Source organism: Pelophylax lessonae, assembly GCF_965119305.1.
Source record: "Pelophylax lessonae genome assembly, chromosome: 9".
Lineage (NCBI taxonomy): Eukaryota > Metazoa > Chordata > Amphibia > Anura > Ranidae > Pelophylax > Pelophylax lessonae.
Window position 1 is genome coordinate 152,582,706 of NC_138776.1, and position 16,685 is coordinate 152,599,390.

General features: G+C 41.5%; 1 protein-coding gene across 1 annotated transcript in view; it reads right to left on the minus strand.

Moving 5' to 3' along the window:
• ELOVL3 (ELOVL fatty acid elongase 3) overlaps positions 1-15,902 on the minus strand; it is a 30,852-nt gene extending 14,950 nt beyond the window's left edge. The window contains exons 1-2 of the mRNA XM_082269147.1: positions 15,736-15,902; positions 2,014-2,145 (exon numbers count right to left, since the gene is read on the minus strand). Of these exons, the coding sequence (XP_082125273.1) occupies positions 2,014-2,145; positions 15,736-15,833 (230 nt within the window). The 5' untranslated portion in view covers positions 15,834-15,902. The remainder of the gene's footprint in view (positions 1-2,013; positions 2,146-15,735) is intronic.
• Between the last annotated feature and the right edge of the window lie 783 nt (positions 15,903-16,685).

A 16,685-nucleotide genomic window follows, 5' to 3' on the forward strand; every position in this document is an offset into this window, starting at 1 on the left:
AATAAAAAGTATATTTTGCATTATTATTGAAACATATGTATCTTATAGATGCAATAAATATCCCCCTGAAGAAGACCATGACTTTATTAGGCCGAAACGCGTCGGGGGGTACATTATGCCTTGGTAGTGAATTGTAACCATGTACATACTGTTTTTCTTTGCTATTGGATGTTATTCTGTTATTGTAACCAGAACTCCTTTTTCTATCCCATGTGAAACAAGCATTTTAATTAATTGTTTAATAAAAACTTTACACTTTTACAAACACATGTCTGATTAATGAACTGCTGCCAAAAAAAACCCTGGGGGAATCTCTTTCTGCTTTTTCTCAGCAACATTGTCAGCCTATGGCAAGAGTAGTACTAACTTAACCATACACTGTAAGATTTCTTTTATCACTTGATTACCCTAGTCATTAGACATGTGCAGAACGAAAAAATTGCCTGCAATAGAAAAAAAAAAAAAAAAACATTGTAGGGTTCCCCCCAGTCAATATTAGGCCCTTTGGGTCTAATATGGATTTTAAGGGGAACCCCACGCCAAAGTTAAAAAAAAATTGGCGTGGGGTTCCCCCCCAAAATCCACATCAGACCCTAATCCGAGCACGCAGCCTGGCAGGTCAGGAAAGGGGGGTGGGTGCTTTGGGACAGGGGGGGTTCTATGCCCCCCACCCCAAAGCATCTTGTCCCCATGTTGATGGGGACAAGGGCCTCTTCCCGACAACCCTGGGTTGTGGGTGTCGGAGTCTGTGGATGGGGGGCTTATCAGAATCTGGAAGCCCCCTTTAACAAAGGCCCCCAGATACCGCCCCCCCCATGTGAATGGATATCTGCTACATCGTACCCCTACACATTCACCAAAAAAGTGTCAAAAAGTAGGAACCACAGGAAACAGTTTTTGACAAGTCCTTTATTAAAAAAAAAAATAAAAATAGTGTCCCTCGATGTAAATCCGCCTGCCGGACCAGAATAATAGAAAAAATTCCCGCCGTCGAATTGTAATGGATTTCAACAAAATTCATTACTATTCATTACTATTTCATTCAGAGATTTGGACACATCCAAATCTCTGAATAACCAAAAATTTGTCTGAATTTACATTCGGACCGAAACGAATTGCACATTTGCACTAGTCATGCTAAACAGTGTGGATTGACAAATCTCCCCTGCCGGCTATTGTGTTCTGACAGTCAGCACCTGCGGCTGTCAGAATTCCTGCACAACTTTCTCCTATGCCTTCTACAATTTTCAGATTAAAGGGGGCTACTGAACCCGATGACCAGTTCTCCTTAGGTAAACATCAGGGATCTTTTAGACCCCTAAAGTCAACTCTGTAAGCAAAAAAAGTTGAACAATTGCTTGCTGATCTCTTGCTGGTCTGTATCCTGACACCTGCCATGGAGGTTTCAAGGAGGGATCAGTTAGCTTGGCGGGGGGAAGGAGTGTCAGGTGGGAAGCTGGCAGTTGGGACTAGGCTACTGTAGTGGCTGTTGATGCTTTTTCAACTTCTTTCACTAGTGTAACTATTATGTGGGAGGCAGCATAAAGGTTAGAGGAAGTTGAAAAATAACAGACTTAACAACAGGACCAACTGGAAATACAACTATGTTACAGAGGGACTCCGAAAGGCAAAGACTGCAGTGTTCATTCTACTGACAGACTGCATCATATGTTATTTTTGGCTTTGGCCATAGTTCCACTTTCAACTCTGATACTATAATTGGTTTACTAGAAATCGGGTGGAGGTCATTGAAAAGAAAACACATTCAAATGATCCTAAATTACTTTGCAAGGGCAGTTTCTACATATATGAATCATGATGAAGCCAAACAGTACTGAACACTGCTGTGTCACTGACCTTGTAGTAGTAGTCTCCTCTGCTACTGTCGTAGTTAATCCTAAGTACTACCTACTACAAGTATTACAGTGTTTATTTTTGCAGAGCCTAGTGAGTTAAAACATTCCATACCACAATTACTGTAGAGATTCTACATACATGAGATTGGCTACTCACCTGAAGACAGCAAGGGCCAATGACCACAGGACTAGAGGTCTTCGCAGTTCAAATCTTTTCCTTTCTTTCATAACACGCTGACCCCAAAATATTATTGCAGCATATAGAACAGAGAAAAAGAAGGACTTGCTCCTGTGCAAAAGAAAAATAATATATTACTGAGAAGAACCAGACCCAGGCAAGGCTTGGTTTTGAAGCCGTACTCCAGCTTAAAGTGTCTTTTGTGTAGTGATAAATAAAAACTATAGCATGGGGCACACATCAGTATTTTTAAAGAGACAAAAATCCACACCAGAAACTAAATGCCTAACGTCAGACAAACCATTGTCCCACAAAACCTGGTTTTCAGTGCTATAGGCAAATACAAGCAGAAAATACCCAAGCTCAACAGCTCAAATAGAAAATACTTGCTAAGATTCAGTGCTCAGGCTGGGGGATCCCCACTCCCCTGTTCAAACGTCCAAAGCAGAAATTAGGCCGGAAACTTGATAACTCCTTGGCATTATCCTTTATTTGGCTACATCATACACAGAGGATCGATACTGACATGTTTCAGCCACTACAGCCTTACTCATAGCATTGGTATTATCCTTTATTTGGCTACATCATACACACAAGATCAATGCTGACATGTTTCAGCCATTACAGCCTTACTCATAGCATGCTTGTTATGAGTAAGGCTGTAATGGCCGAAACATGTCAGCATTGATCCTGTGTGTATGATGTAGCCAAATAAAGGATAATACCAAGGAGTTATCGAGTTGCTTAATTTCTGCTTTGGTTTTTAGCACTTTCTGTATCCTTGTTAGACAACTTAAACTTCCTCTGCCAATCAATTTCTTTTCAACTGCCCTGCCAAATAAAAGCCACTCAATCAGCGGCTGCAGTGCTGATCTGTGTATTCTGACAGCAGGGCAGTCCCTTTCCTACTTTATTAAAAAAATCGAAAATATGTATTTGGCTTCAAACACTTTAAGGTATAAAAACTGGTAGGCCATATGGTTTAACCTTACTTGGCATATTAAGCCAGCTAACAGTGCTCCTGGAGTCCCCAAAGATATATCTCTAGGGTATCCAGCATTCAGTGTGTGAGCACCTTTTGACAGGCCTAAAGCCAGCCATAGATGGTCTGAATATTGGCTGGTTCAGCAGAAATTTGCCAAGTTTCGAACCATGTATGGGCAGCTTGAATGTACCCAAGTTGATAGATCGATCAACCTGCTGGATTTAACATGCGAATATTGCTAGCGGCTGTTACATACAATGGCTAGGCGGAAGGGATTACCCTGTCAACATTGTCTGTGGTTGCAGGAAAGAAATTACTTTGGCCAGCCCAAGTCATCTAGGTAGATGGGAGGGGGATGCATAATTAAAGTGTTACTAAACCCACAACAGTAAAATCAGTCTGTATATGCAGTAAAGCATGCTTGTTATAATCACTGTGGAACCTAAGGGGTTAATATTTTGCATTGTGTATAAAGGCTGTTTGATAATGTCTCTCTGATCCTCCTCTTCCTTCACTGTCTCCAAAAAATAACCTGATATTTACAGAGCCAGAAGACAGGCTGCACATGCTCAGTTTGGTGTGTATTGCTAGAGAGTTTTTTTTTTCTTGGGAGAGTGCATGTGATCAGCACAGGGCCATTTAGAACTGCCCAGACATGTCCAGACAAAGGATCAGGGGAGAATGAAATCTCCTACAAGCTTTACTAGGAACTAATAGAAGTCACAAGACTGCTACAGTATATACTGCTGATGATAAAAGGTATTTATCCATTTATATTTACTAAAATAATTGCATTTCCATGTTCTATGTACTGTGGGAGACCAGATATAGTGAATGCAGGTTCTGGGTTTAGTAACACTTTAAGTATATGCAAATACTGACTTGCAGAGAGTCCTATCTGCATAGGAACTTCATGGAACTCTAACTTTCTGTGTTTGGAAATCCGCACTGTTAGTTATACAGCAGGGAGAAATGGCTTACTCTAAAGCAGTGATGGCGAACCTTGGCATCCCAGATGTTTTGGAACTACATTTCCCATGATGCTCAGCTACACTGCAGAGTGCATGATCATCATGGGAAATATAGTTCCAAAACATCTGGGGTGCCAAGGTTCACCATTGCTGCTCTAAAGCCTGGTACACACCACTAGTTGATTTTCTTTTTGTTTAACCAAGCGAGTTGAATGAAAAAAACTCACAGCTCAGATAAGAGCCGCTGTACTAACAATCTGATCTTCCCTGCTGTACTATTGTGTTCTGACAGGGGACGGCCTCCGCCAGAAAACTACGGTTAGGGCTCTCAGCCATTGGCTAAGAGTACCAATCGGAATCCGGTTGGCTGCTGTTTTTCCAGCATGCATGTCCAACAGAAGCTGGCCCAACTGTCGGACCAGCTGCCATACACACAGGCCGATTGTCGGACAGTTTTTATTGAACCGGCCGATGTCGCCCAACATTGGGCCCGTGTGTACTAGGCTTAAGGTTCCTCCCACACTAATCCTCCCTGTAACCCTTCAATACCCTCACTTAAAATATAAGACTGGTAAGAATAAAGTGAGAGATTTCGGGGTGCATGTGAGCGCCCAGTGGAGAGAATTCTGGTGAGGCTGAATAGTTAAGATCTTGCCTGAGCAGTCACAAATAGGTTTAAGATCTGAAAAGGCCTGGAAGTGGGAGCTTTCAAAAATATGTGTAGCTAAAATTAAAATGAAGTTATCCTTTAATTAAACTCAACCCTTTCTTTGTATTTTCTTATGTTGGACCAGTAACCCTAGCACTCAGGGCTAAAAGTTACACTTGTCATAAATGACTGCTTTGGAAATTTGGGGAAACTCTGATTGCGCTACCTGCAGGTTTAGTATAAGTATAATCTGTCAGTTGATGGTACCTACTATTCACCAGGTATCTAAACTTAATACTTTTCCCCCACTAGCACTGTACATTAAAGAGAACCTGTCACATCCAACTAAATATCATGAGGATTTTGTTACTGGGCACTAAGCAGTCCTTTTTGATTTGTGGGATGGTGAGAGATGTGTGGCAGAGCTTGTCTAAACTAAAACGTGAAGCCCTAGTTTAGCCTGTGCCAGACATCAGAAGGCTTTCCTGGAATGTAGGCATGATTAGTTAATAAATTATTGAATTTCTTTTCCATACATATTACAACTTTGTATTACAATCAGAGAATAAATTAGGACTTCTTATCCATGTAGAAAGCACACTATACCCCAAAATCGGGTATCACATCATTAATTTTAGTAAAGCTCTATATCAGGGGTGTCAAACTCAGTTTCATCATGGCCCACATCAGCATTATGGTTGCCCTCAAAGGGCCAGTTACGTCTGCAATATATTATTGTATCCAGGACTTTTTCTCAGAGAATAGGTGCAGAAACTCAACCACACCCCCCTCAGCCAAATCACATCAAATGGTGGGTATGGCCAAATTGTAGCCAACAGTGGGAGGATCATAAGGGGGCAATAAATACCAGGAGTGTGTTATGTGTGGAGTTCAGGCATGTGCTGTGACAGAGTGCAGTTTCCAGGGTGCCCTATGCACAGAGTGCAGGGTTTGGAGGTGTGTTATGCCCAGTGTGCAGGTTTGAGGTCTCCTTACCAGGCTGTCCACATCTAACTTCCACCCCTCCTCCGCTCTGACCTCTGCACCACTCTCCCCCATCCCCCACTTCTGCACAAAACTCCCTCAAAAGCCCTCATTCCTTTCCCACCCAAAGCGTGCTCGATTCTCACCTACCAGCTTTACTACCACCCGGCAGTGAAGGCGGATCTGCCTCTCCCCCTTTAGGCACAGATGGGGATCACAGTGCAGCTTACCACATGACACGTGATGCCCCATCCCACAATGCACCTCCAGCTGCCTTGTCAACACCTTGAGTGCAGGGCAGGCAGGGATCTGTGAAAGCCCCTAAAAGGAAAGGGGGAGGGGGAATGGAGAGGGAGAATCGGAGGTGGCAGAACAGTAATCCACCACGTTCCGGCTGAAAACAAGCCCTGGGTGCAAGGGTCACATGAAATGGCCTTGTGTTTGACACATGTGCTCTATATAAATAAAACTATACCAGTTTATAGTTGAATACATCGATTGGGATGTTTCATCTTTGGCTTAGATTGCAATAACCTGTTCAGTCAAATTGGTTGTTAAGTCTTCTTTTTAATTTTCATTCTCTTTCTATACTTGTCTAGCACAAAGACCCTACTTCTGGTGGCTTTTTTAAGATTTATTTGGATGAATGGATATGATTTAAAAAAATATTTTTTTCACAAATGACTGCGGATTTTTAGTCTTAGATTTATATATTACAATTAAGTCTCAATTGGCAAATCTTTAAAGTGCTTCTCTGCATAAAGGTAAAAAGCCATCCAAGATAAGTTCCCCCTAGTCCACAGTAAATACTTACCCAAACCCGATCTCGATCCAGTGCTGTGCCTGAGAACAGCATCACTGCTCTCTCTCTCTGTCCTTACTGGCTCAGAGGCAACACTGGGAGCTATTGGCTCCTGCTGCTGTCAATCAAATCCCGTGTTGAGGGAGCCTGGATTTCTGCCTCCATAGCACCATAGCAAGAGCTTGCTATAGGGGCAGACATAGAAGAGGAGGAGTGGAGAGAGCTGGCGGGGGACCCAGAAGAGGAGGTTCAGAGCCACTCTCTGCAATACAATTGCACAGAGCCGGTAAGTATAGCATGTTAGCTATTTTAATTTGAAAAAAAAAATAGCCTTTAGTAATGCTTTAACACAAAGACAAAGATCTTTAATTTTAGTTATGTGACTGTAATGCTTTAACCACTTAAGCCCCGGAGGATTTTCCTGCTAAACGACCAGAGGGTATTTTGCGATTCGGCACTGCGTGACTTTAAAAGACAATTGCGCGGTCATGCGACGCTGTATCTAAACAAATTTGGCGTCCTTTTTTTCCCACAAACAGAGCTTTCTTTTGGTGGTATTTGATCACCCGTGCGATTTTTACTTTTTGCGCTATAAACAAAAAAAGAGCGTACATTTTGCAAAAATAACAATATTTTTCACATTTTTTTATATGAAATTCCCCCCAAAAAAAATGTAAAAATCAAAATTTTTTTAAATTTTCGGCCAATTTGTTTTATGCTACCTATGTTTGGTAAAAAAAATCGCAAAAAGCGTATTTTGATTGGTTTGCGCAAAAGTTATCGCGTTTACTAACAAAGGGAAAGATTTCTGTCATTTTTGGTGTTTTTTTTTTTAACGTGTAATGGCGGCGATCTGCGATTTTTTTTGCGGTACTGCGACATTGGGGCGGACAGATCGGACCCTTGACTGACATTTTTGACACTTTTGGGGTTACCAGTGACATTTCTACAGTAATCAGTGCTATATATATGCACTGTTACTGTAAAAATGCACTGGTAGTGAAGGGGTTAACTTTATTTGGGAGGGAGGGGCTGTGTGTGTCCCTAGGGGCGTGATTCTTACTGTGATTGGCTGTGGCTCTAGCTGTAAGGACACTGATCAACGGATCTACATACTAGATCCGAGTGATCAGTGTTTTTACAGCGAGGAGAATGACAGGTGGCTTGTTTACACAAGCTGCCTGACATTCTCCTTCTCCCCCGCCGATCGCCGAGTGACCGGCGGACATCGGGTCCGCTGGTCACACGCGCGGGGGGGTCCGTGACCGCGCGGGAGCGGGAGCGTGCCTCCGCGGGCGCGCGCTCGCTCCCCAGAGCCTCACAGGCGAGCGACGTAGACCTACGTCACTCTGCCTGTGAGGGGCCGACTGCCGCAGTAAATATACTGTGAGCAGTCGGCAAGCGGTTAAATGATATTTAGCTGAAAATAATTGGATTTTTTTTTTTCATAATAAGAATCCTTATCTTTTTGTCTTTACCACAACACTTCCTATTCTTGATATGTGGCTTCTGTACCATATACATGTATGAGAAAGTCTCCTCTTCTCTTTGTGTTGCTTCTTTTGTGTGCAATCCCTAGTGTTCCTGCCAGTCCCTCTGCTTTTCTATTAAAAACTGACCACACTAAGCACACTGTGGTCAGTTCTCTAGCTATGATGGGAACTCAGTGAACTCTCCTGCACAGACTTGTCCTGACACGCACCCCCTTGTACAGCCTTTAACTGGGAAGCTCAGTGTGCTTCTGCTTCACCTCCCCTTTGCTCTTATGCAGCTGATAAGAGAGGGACTGTGATCAGTTATAAAAAGGGAAAAAAAGGGTATTTATGTTTTTTAATACCTATACAAAATATTACGCGTTTCATTTCTATTTTAAACCGAATGGGTTGTTTTACAAGGTGATTGTTTACAATTACTTTAACTTTGTGGTCTGAGCCTTCTGACCTTGGAGAATTTATTAAGGCTTTGTTCAGATATAGGGGTCTATTTATCAATGTTTGGAGCCAAGATCCACACAACTTTCACCCAAGATCCACACATTTTTCACATTAGATTTATTTGGAAAATGTGTAAAATTTAGGTAAATCTTGAACATTAGTAAACAGACCCTTTTCCTCCTTCTTCCTCTCCTGATTTGGATATTAACCACATAGCCACCGCCCGCCGCAGTTTTACTGCGGCAGGCGGCCGCTCCTGGGCAAAGTGATGTAGTACTACGTTGCTCGCTCAGGAGACTCTAGGGGGCGAGCGCGCACCAGGGAGCCAGCGCGTGTGACTGGCGGCTCCAATCGCCGCCGGCCACTCGCGATCTCCTGCAGCTGAGAGAGAAGGACAGACGGCTGATGTAAACACCGCCGTCTGTCATTCTCCCTTAGATTATCAGAGAGGCTATGTGATCCTGCTATATAGGATCGCATGTCTCTGTAATGATCTCACAAGCCACAACCCCTGACAGTTAGAATCACGCCCCTAGGGTCACACTTAACCCCTTGATCAACAGTAATGTTAACCCCTTCCCTGCCAGTGTCATTTTTACAGCAACAGTGCATATTTTTAGCACTGATTACTGTAGTAATGTCACTGGTACCCCCAAAAGTGTCAAAAATGTCAGTTTGGGGTCCGATCTGTCCGCCGCAATGTCACAGTCCCGCAAAAAAATAAATAAAATCGCAGATCGCCGCTATTACTTGTTTAAAAAAAAACTATAAAAATGACATAAATCTTTCCCATAGTTCGTAAATGCAATAACTTTTGCGCAAACCAATCAAAATACGCTTATTGCAATTTTTTTTACCAAAAATATGTAAAGGAAAACAAATTGGCCTAAAATGTTAAAAAATTTAGATTTTTTAATTTTTTTTTTGAGAATTTCATATTAAAGGATGTGAAAAATATTGTTATTTTTTCAAAATTGTCGCTCTTTTTTTGTTTCTTTTTTTGTTTATAGAGCAAAAAATAAAAATTGCACAGGTGATCAAATACAACCAAAAGAAAGCTCTGTTTGTGGGAAAAAGAGGACGTCAATTTCGTTTGGGTACAGCGTCGCACAACCGCGCAATTGTCCGTTAAAGTCACGCAGTGCCAAATCGCAAAATAGGGCCTGGTCATTGAGCAGCCAAATCCTCCGGGGCTAAAGTGGTTATTTGATAAATACAAGAAAAGAAAAAGGCTGATTCTGTTCTTTTAAGGTGCACATTGCAGTCAAAACATGAGCTCTAAAATCTGCTGTACCTATGGATATGTTTTTCAGAAAGATAGACATGATTATGCAGATACTTGATATAAGTCCATGAATTGCATCCAAATATGATGGGATTCATGGAATTCATACTTTGGATCTTTGTCTTAATATTGTTATTGGAGTTGAATGGCATTTATCTCAAATTGAAACCTGATTCTATGCAAAAAAATATGTATGGTAAAGCACAGATTTAAATCTTGGTTTATTATCTGGGAGTGTTCGTCATTTGGATTATTTTTGGGTGTAATTGCCCAATAATGGGACCATGGCACAGATTCTGGGAATAGGATTTGCAGATATTAACCTGTTTACTTGGGTTGATTACTCTGAAACATGACCAGATGGAAGCAGGTGTTTTATATTGATGTAAATGAATTTATCTTCCGTTTGTGCCAATATGAAAACTGTGCCAGTGCTCTCAAACACGGTGTTGATATATTCACATGTGATGCAAAGTAGGTATTTGTTTTCTGCAAGTCTATTTTGTACTTGCCAACCTGATCCTTCTGACACTGAGATAACAGTGTACTTCCGCTCTTTAAACAGACTTTCTAATTACAATCAGCCAGACAGCAATTCGTAGTAATTAGAAAAGTATACTATATCTCCTGCACTCCTGTGAAGTAAACCCAACATGAAAATGAGAATCTCTCTCTTTCATCACATAAATTGGTCAACGGCCAAAAAATACTGAATATAGTGTTCTCTTTAACCACTTGCCTACTGGGCACTTTCACCCCCTTCCTGCCCAGGCCAATTATCAGCTTTCAGCACTGTCACACTTTGAATGACAGTTGCGCGCGTCATGCAACACTGTACCCAAATTACATTTTTATCATTTTTTTTCACATAAATAGAGATTTCTTTTGGTGATATTTATTCACTGTTGAGTTTTTTATTTTTTACACAAAAAAAAAAGAAAAAATACCAAAAATGATGAAAAAAAAAGGTTTTCCTTGTTTCTGTCAGTACATTTTGTAAAGAAGTAATTTTTCTCCTTCCCACATGTGCACTTATGGGACGGCACTGATGGGCACTGATGAAGTAGCAATTATGGGCACTTATGAGGCAGCACTGATTAGGAGGCACTAATATGCTGAACTGATGGACACTGATAGGTGGTACTGATATGCGGCACTGATGAGCACTGATAGGTGGCACTGGTGGGCACTGATAGGTGGCACTGATAGCCGGCACTGGTGGGCAGCAATAATGGGCATTGATGGGTGGCACTGATGGGCACTGATGGGTAGACACTGATGGGCATTGACTAGCATCACTTCTGGGCACTGACTGGGGTCACTGATGGGCACTGATTGCTGTCACCGTTGGGCACTGCTGGACCTTTACTGTAATAATGGCACTGATGATCTTGCCCTGGTATCCCTACCACGGATTGGCTCTCCTCGTAACACACTCTGACAGTGTGAGGTGAGGAGCGCCGATAAACGGCACTTCCGCATTTACATGTGACCGGCTGTCATTGGACATAGCTGATCACATGGGTAAAGAGCCGCGTCATCTGCTCTTTACCGAGATCAGGGTTGCGTGGTTCCCTAGGAATAGAACGCATCCGGGATTGCCATGCTGCGCACCCCTGCGGGCGCACGAGAATGGCCGTTCTGGGGCGCCATAATTTAACGTTGTCCCAGAGCTAGGGAAGCACAGAGCAGTGTCTCGGCTGCTTGCTGTGGGGGCACTTTGCAGGAGTAATGGGCCAGGAGCGCCGGCGAGGGACCCGAGAAGAGTAGAATAGAAAGAGTATCTGTGCAAAACCATTACACAGAGCAGGTAAGTATGCCATGTTTGTTATTTTTAAATATGAGATTTCAATATCACTTTAACTACTCCTACCTTAAAGTGTATGTTACCCCAACATTTCATATACCTGATATGTGTCTGTTGAATCATTTAGTTGTTTTAAAAATTATCCTGTTTTCTTTGTATTTCTTCTTTTGTTTTAAATAGCTGTTGATCCTGCCAGTCCCCTTGCTTTCCTATTTCAAACTGACCATTCTAGGCTATAGACGCACATCCTTATCAGCGTGGTCAGTTTTTTGGCTGTGTCCTCCAAAGGGAAAAACTTGTTTTGACACACACCCCTGCACTGCTCTTTACTGGGAAGATCAGTGTATTGCTCCTTCCCTGCCTCCTGGTGACATACCATACATACAAAAATGTTTTGTCTCGCATTTCTTTTTTCAACTGAATGGGTTGTTTTACCAGGTGAAGGTTCACATATACTTTATTCAAACAACTGTATTAATATATGTTAATAAAAGTGCAGATCTTTCATTTGAATTGAACATGGCGTTTTCTTCAGTTGTCTGTTCCTCGCCCAAGAGTTTTGCTTAGTCACTTCTACAGTAGTTAATGTAACTGCAAACATATTAAATATACACCTCATTGTCAAACTGCTGAAATCAGACTTACCATTAGGCAAAGTAAGAAAGAATTCTGACCTTTGTTCCAGGAACCTGCCTACTACATTCTCTGTAAAATATTCTAGAACTTTCTCTTCTTTATGGGTGTGTATGGAATGTATGATCGTATAACCATTTTTATGTCATATTTCAATGCCGACAAGAACTTCCAACCACGTGTTAGTTTACAACAGTGGTCTCCAAACTATGGACCGAGGTGCGGGATGTGGCCCTTTGCTTGCTTTTTCCAGCCCTTGGGGCTTTCCTGCCACTGATGCAATACACTATTCCTTCCACTCACATCATCAAAGGGGCATAATTCCTGTTACTAACATCAACATTCTTCCATTGATACCAATGATGGGGCACTATTGCTCCCACTGACATTAACCTGGGGTACTATTCCTCCCAATGATGCCTACTATGGGGCACTGTTCCTCCCACTGACACCAACAATGGGGCACTACTCCTCCCACTGACACCAATGATAGTGCACGGTTTACTCCCACTGATGCCAGTACAATTTTAACTCCCAAATGGCCACAGTCCGGCCCTCCTAAAGTCTTAAGGACAGTAAACTAGTCCTTTCTTCTTAAAGTTTGGAGACCCCTGGTTTACAAGATCAAATCATAAAAATAAAGATGCAGTAGTCATAATTGCACCATAGACATAAGCCTAGTACATACAGGCCAAATGTCAGGCGGCATCAGCCGGTCCAATAGAAACCAGAGACATTCGGTCCATGGGTACTGGAGTCGGTTCAACAGAAGCCGGCCATTCGGTCGGCTTCTATGGAAGGGGCATGACTGAAAATGGTCTGCTAACCGGCTCCAGATCAGCGCTCTTAGCCAATGGCTGAGAGCGGTGACCGATGTGTTCTGGCGGTAGGGGGGGGATCCGTCTTTCAGAACAAAATAGAACAGCAGGAAGATCACTCTGCTAACGTCGGATAGTTAGTACAGTGGCTTCTCCTGAGCTATCAGGTTTTTTTTTCATTCAGCCCTGCAGGGTTGACCGAAAATAAACTACTAGTATGTACGGGGCTTTAAGATGGGGGAGCGGGTTTAAAGCTATTAAGGCAGGCTGAAAAACAGCTAAATCAGACAGTTGTCATCTCTAGTTTATGCTTACAGACATTGGGAGGACATGCCTGTTTGTCGCTATGGAGGGTAAGCACTCTGCAGACGTCCCTAGAATTGGGCTGTCTTAAGGGACAATCCAGTCCGTCTGATTGACCCTTCCTTCGGCACAGGTCAACCACAAGATGTGGGTTTATGAAAATAAGATTGCTGTTTGATCCGACCAAACAAACATTATTTTTTGCTGTAGATTTCTTGTCTCAGAAATTGGCTTTTCATTATGTCCAGAAATAATATTCAGATCCAACTCCAACCTTTGAAAAACAGAATTTGGTAAAAAAAATTGCTTATATAATTTGTTGGTGAATTTGGTTAGTTTGCAGCCTAAAATAATATATCCATGTATTTACAATGTTTCACACTCTGCTCCCAACACCCACAGATTCTTTAGTTGATATAAACATGCAATTATTTTGGGTGGATTCATGTTTTGTTGGATGAATGACTTTTGTTTCATGTGTTGTATGGTTTCCTTCTGTATTATTGATGGGAACTTTGAAATGTTCTAGGAAGCAAATATATAATTCAGCCTTTCTCAAACTTTTTACCCCAGAGGAACCCCTGAAATAATTTTTAGGTCTGGAGGAACCCTACCTAAAACCAATTTATCGAGGGTCAGTGGGAAGAATGCCCCCTTTTCAGTGGTGGTCAGAATGCCACCCTTACAGACAGCAAAAAGGTCATTGGTGGAATGATGCTGAGTCTGTCAAGAAGCATTGGACCCAGAATGATGCAGGTACCATTAAGTAGAAGGTCAATCAGCCACAGCTCAAGGAACCCCTTGCAACCTCTGGAGGAACTCCAGTTGAAACTGACTGGTCTAGTTTATGCATTGTAAACTGAGGGGTTGTTCATTTTCACAAGGAAGCAGGTACACTCTCTGACTCCTTTATGGCAGTGGTCCTCAACTCCGGTCCTCAGGGCCCACTAACAGGCCAGATTTTAGGTATTACCTTGGGGAGATGCAGGCTAGAGTACTGCAATCATTGAGCAGCAAATTATATCACCTGGGATGTATTTCAGTTATCTTGCAACCCTGGCCTGTTAGTGGGCCCTGAGGACCAGTGTTGAGGACCAGGGCTTTATGGTAAATACCAGAGCGTACCCTAATGGTATCCTCATTGCTTAGCTGCAGCAAGTCTTGCCATTTTTTTTTCCAGATGCACCAGACTGGAAAACTTATTAGTGTTAGGTAGCCTTGAAAGCCAGAAGCTGTCTGGAAAAAAAAAATTAGAATGCCTTGTTGGTTGCCAAGGGCACATCACATTATCTTTTTAACACAATGGGGTTAATTTACTAAAACTGGAGAATGTTAAATCAGGTGCAGCTCTTCATAGCTTATGTTAGAAGCTGATTGGCTACTATGCACAGCTGCACCAGGATTTGCACTCTGCAGCTCTAGTAAATCAACCCCATAAGCATGACTTAAGCAGGCCATAGATGATGCAATTTTCTTTTCTGCAACCATGAGTTAGTGTTGATGGGGGAATCCCTCCCGTGGAGCTATTGTACTCTCCCAAGGGGGAGGTGGAGCGTTGAGCCATCCCCACCAGGAGAACACAGTGATTATTGCTATCGGTTGTAGCCACTGGCAAGATCCAACATGCTGCTTGTACTCAAGTCAATCGATGGATCAACATGGGTATAATCAGCTTACCCATTCAATTCGAACCATCTATGGCTGACTTTAAACTCTTGAACCGGGTGTTACTGGAATCATTAATGCTTGTGGTTGTCCATATGCCGTTGAGCACATGACAGCAATATATGACATCATTTACTTTTTTATGGCTGTTTAACAATGTGGCCAAATCAGGATAGCACACATTTAATGTCTCTGTAATTCGATAAAATAAAGAATCTAGTATTTCTCAGGGAGATCAGAAGCTATACAACCACCACAAGCATGCAGTGGATGAAAATTTTCAAAATTTCAGTGTGAACATATATCCTACTAGCTAAGTACTTCTTTTGATATTCCTAGCATTATTGTAGAACATAAGGGTGTGATAACTACATGTCAAATCATAGGATAAATATTGGATATGCCTGTAAATGTTCTAGGAGAGTTTGTACCTATGTTGGTTCCACTGCTGAAAGGATTGCTTGTCTTAAAATTAACACTTTCACCCAATTAATTTGGGGGACAACAGTCTATTAAAGCTGCAAAATTAAATGAAAGAATAAATAATTTTTCAAGTATTATAGACTTAATAACAAATAGGCAAACATTGCTCAAGGTTGGCCAGAACATCAGCCAGACAGACCACAGGTTCAGGTCTAGCCCATCTATAGCCAATTCAGTACAATTTACAAAAAGAGATGACAGCTCACTGTGATACTACTTAGTCTTTTCTAGCCAAAAATGACACAGGATAAAAGCTCTTTATGCATTTACTGCTGCTCTAAGCGCTTTATCAAAGAGTAAATAATTGTATTAAATACTTGATTGTATCAAAGTTTTGTACTAGTGTGTTTTAATTTCATTAAAAATACATTTTCCTACTCACCAGTTCTCCTGCATCCATTGGATGGCTTCTTGGTCATTAAATCCCTTTTCAAAATCATATTCCTGTAGCAGAATCACTGAGAGGTTTCGCTCCTCCATTTTCCTGTGCGCATCTGAGCCTGTTCTTCTGCTGTGCTGTCTGTTGAATGAGACAGGACCAGTAAAAGAAAAGCCGGCTAAACTGGTATTACAGTACTGACACCCCGCCCTTATACACTACAGCCCACACCTGCCCATGACATGTGTCAGGTGTACAGCCCATAAAGAGATAAGCTCTGTTAGCAATCTGCAACATAGATTAAAATCCTATCCGAGAATAATATATATATATATATATATATATATATAAAGGATAAAACTTTTACAATATGGAGTTGGATGCAAATATTTTAATACTTCACAAAAATTGGACACATTGATCATTTAATCAATCATGCGGAAGAGGACTACCATATACAGTTTAATAGATAATGTATACAGTATAAAAGGATTGAGGGTGCATTGAGGGAGATGTTAGTCTTTAGTTCAAAAACACAAGATCGAATTGGTAATTGTTAACCACTTAAAGACCAAACCTATTTCGGACACTTGTTGCTTTCAAGTTAAAAATCAGTATTTATTACTAAATATTTATTACTTAGTAATTAAAATTACTTAGACTCCATAAACATTATTTATATATTTTTTAGCAGAGACCATAGAGAAAAAAATGGAGATTGTTGCAATACTTTATGTCACACAGTATTTGCGCAGCTGTCTTCTAAATGCAATTTTGTGGGAAAAAATACACTTTTTTAAATTAAAAAAATAAGAACACAGTAAAGTTTGACCAATTTTCTATAATGTGAAAGATAATGCTATGCCGAGTAAATTGGTACCTAACATGTCATGCTTTAAAATTGCGCACTCTCCTGGAATGGCGACAAACATTGGTACTTAAAAATCTCCATA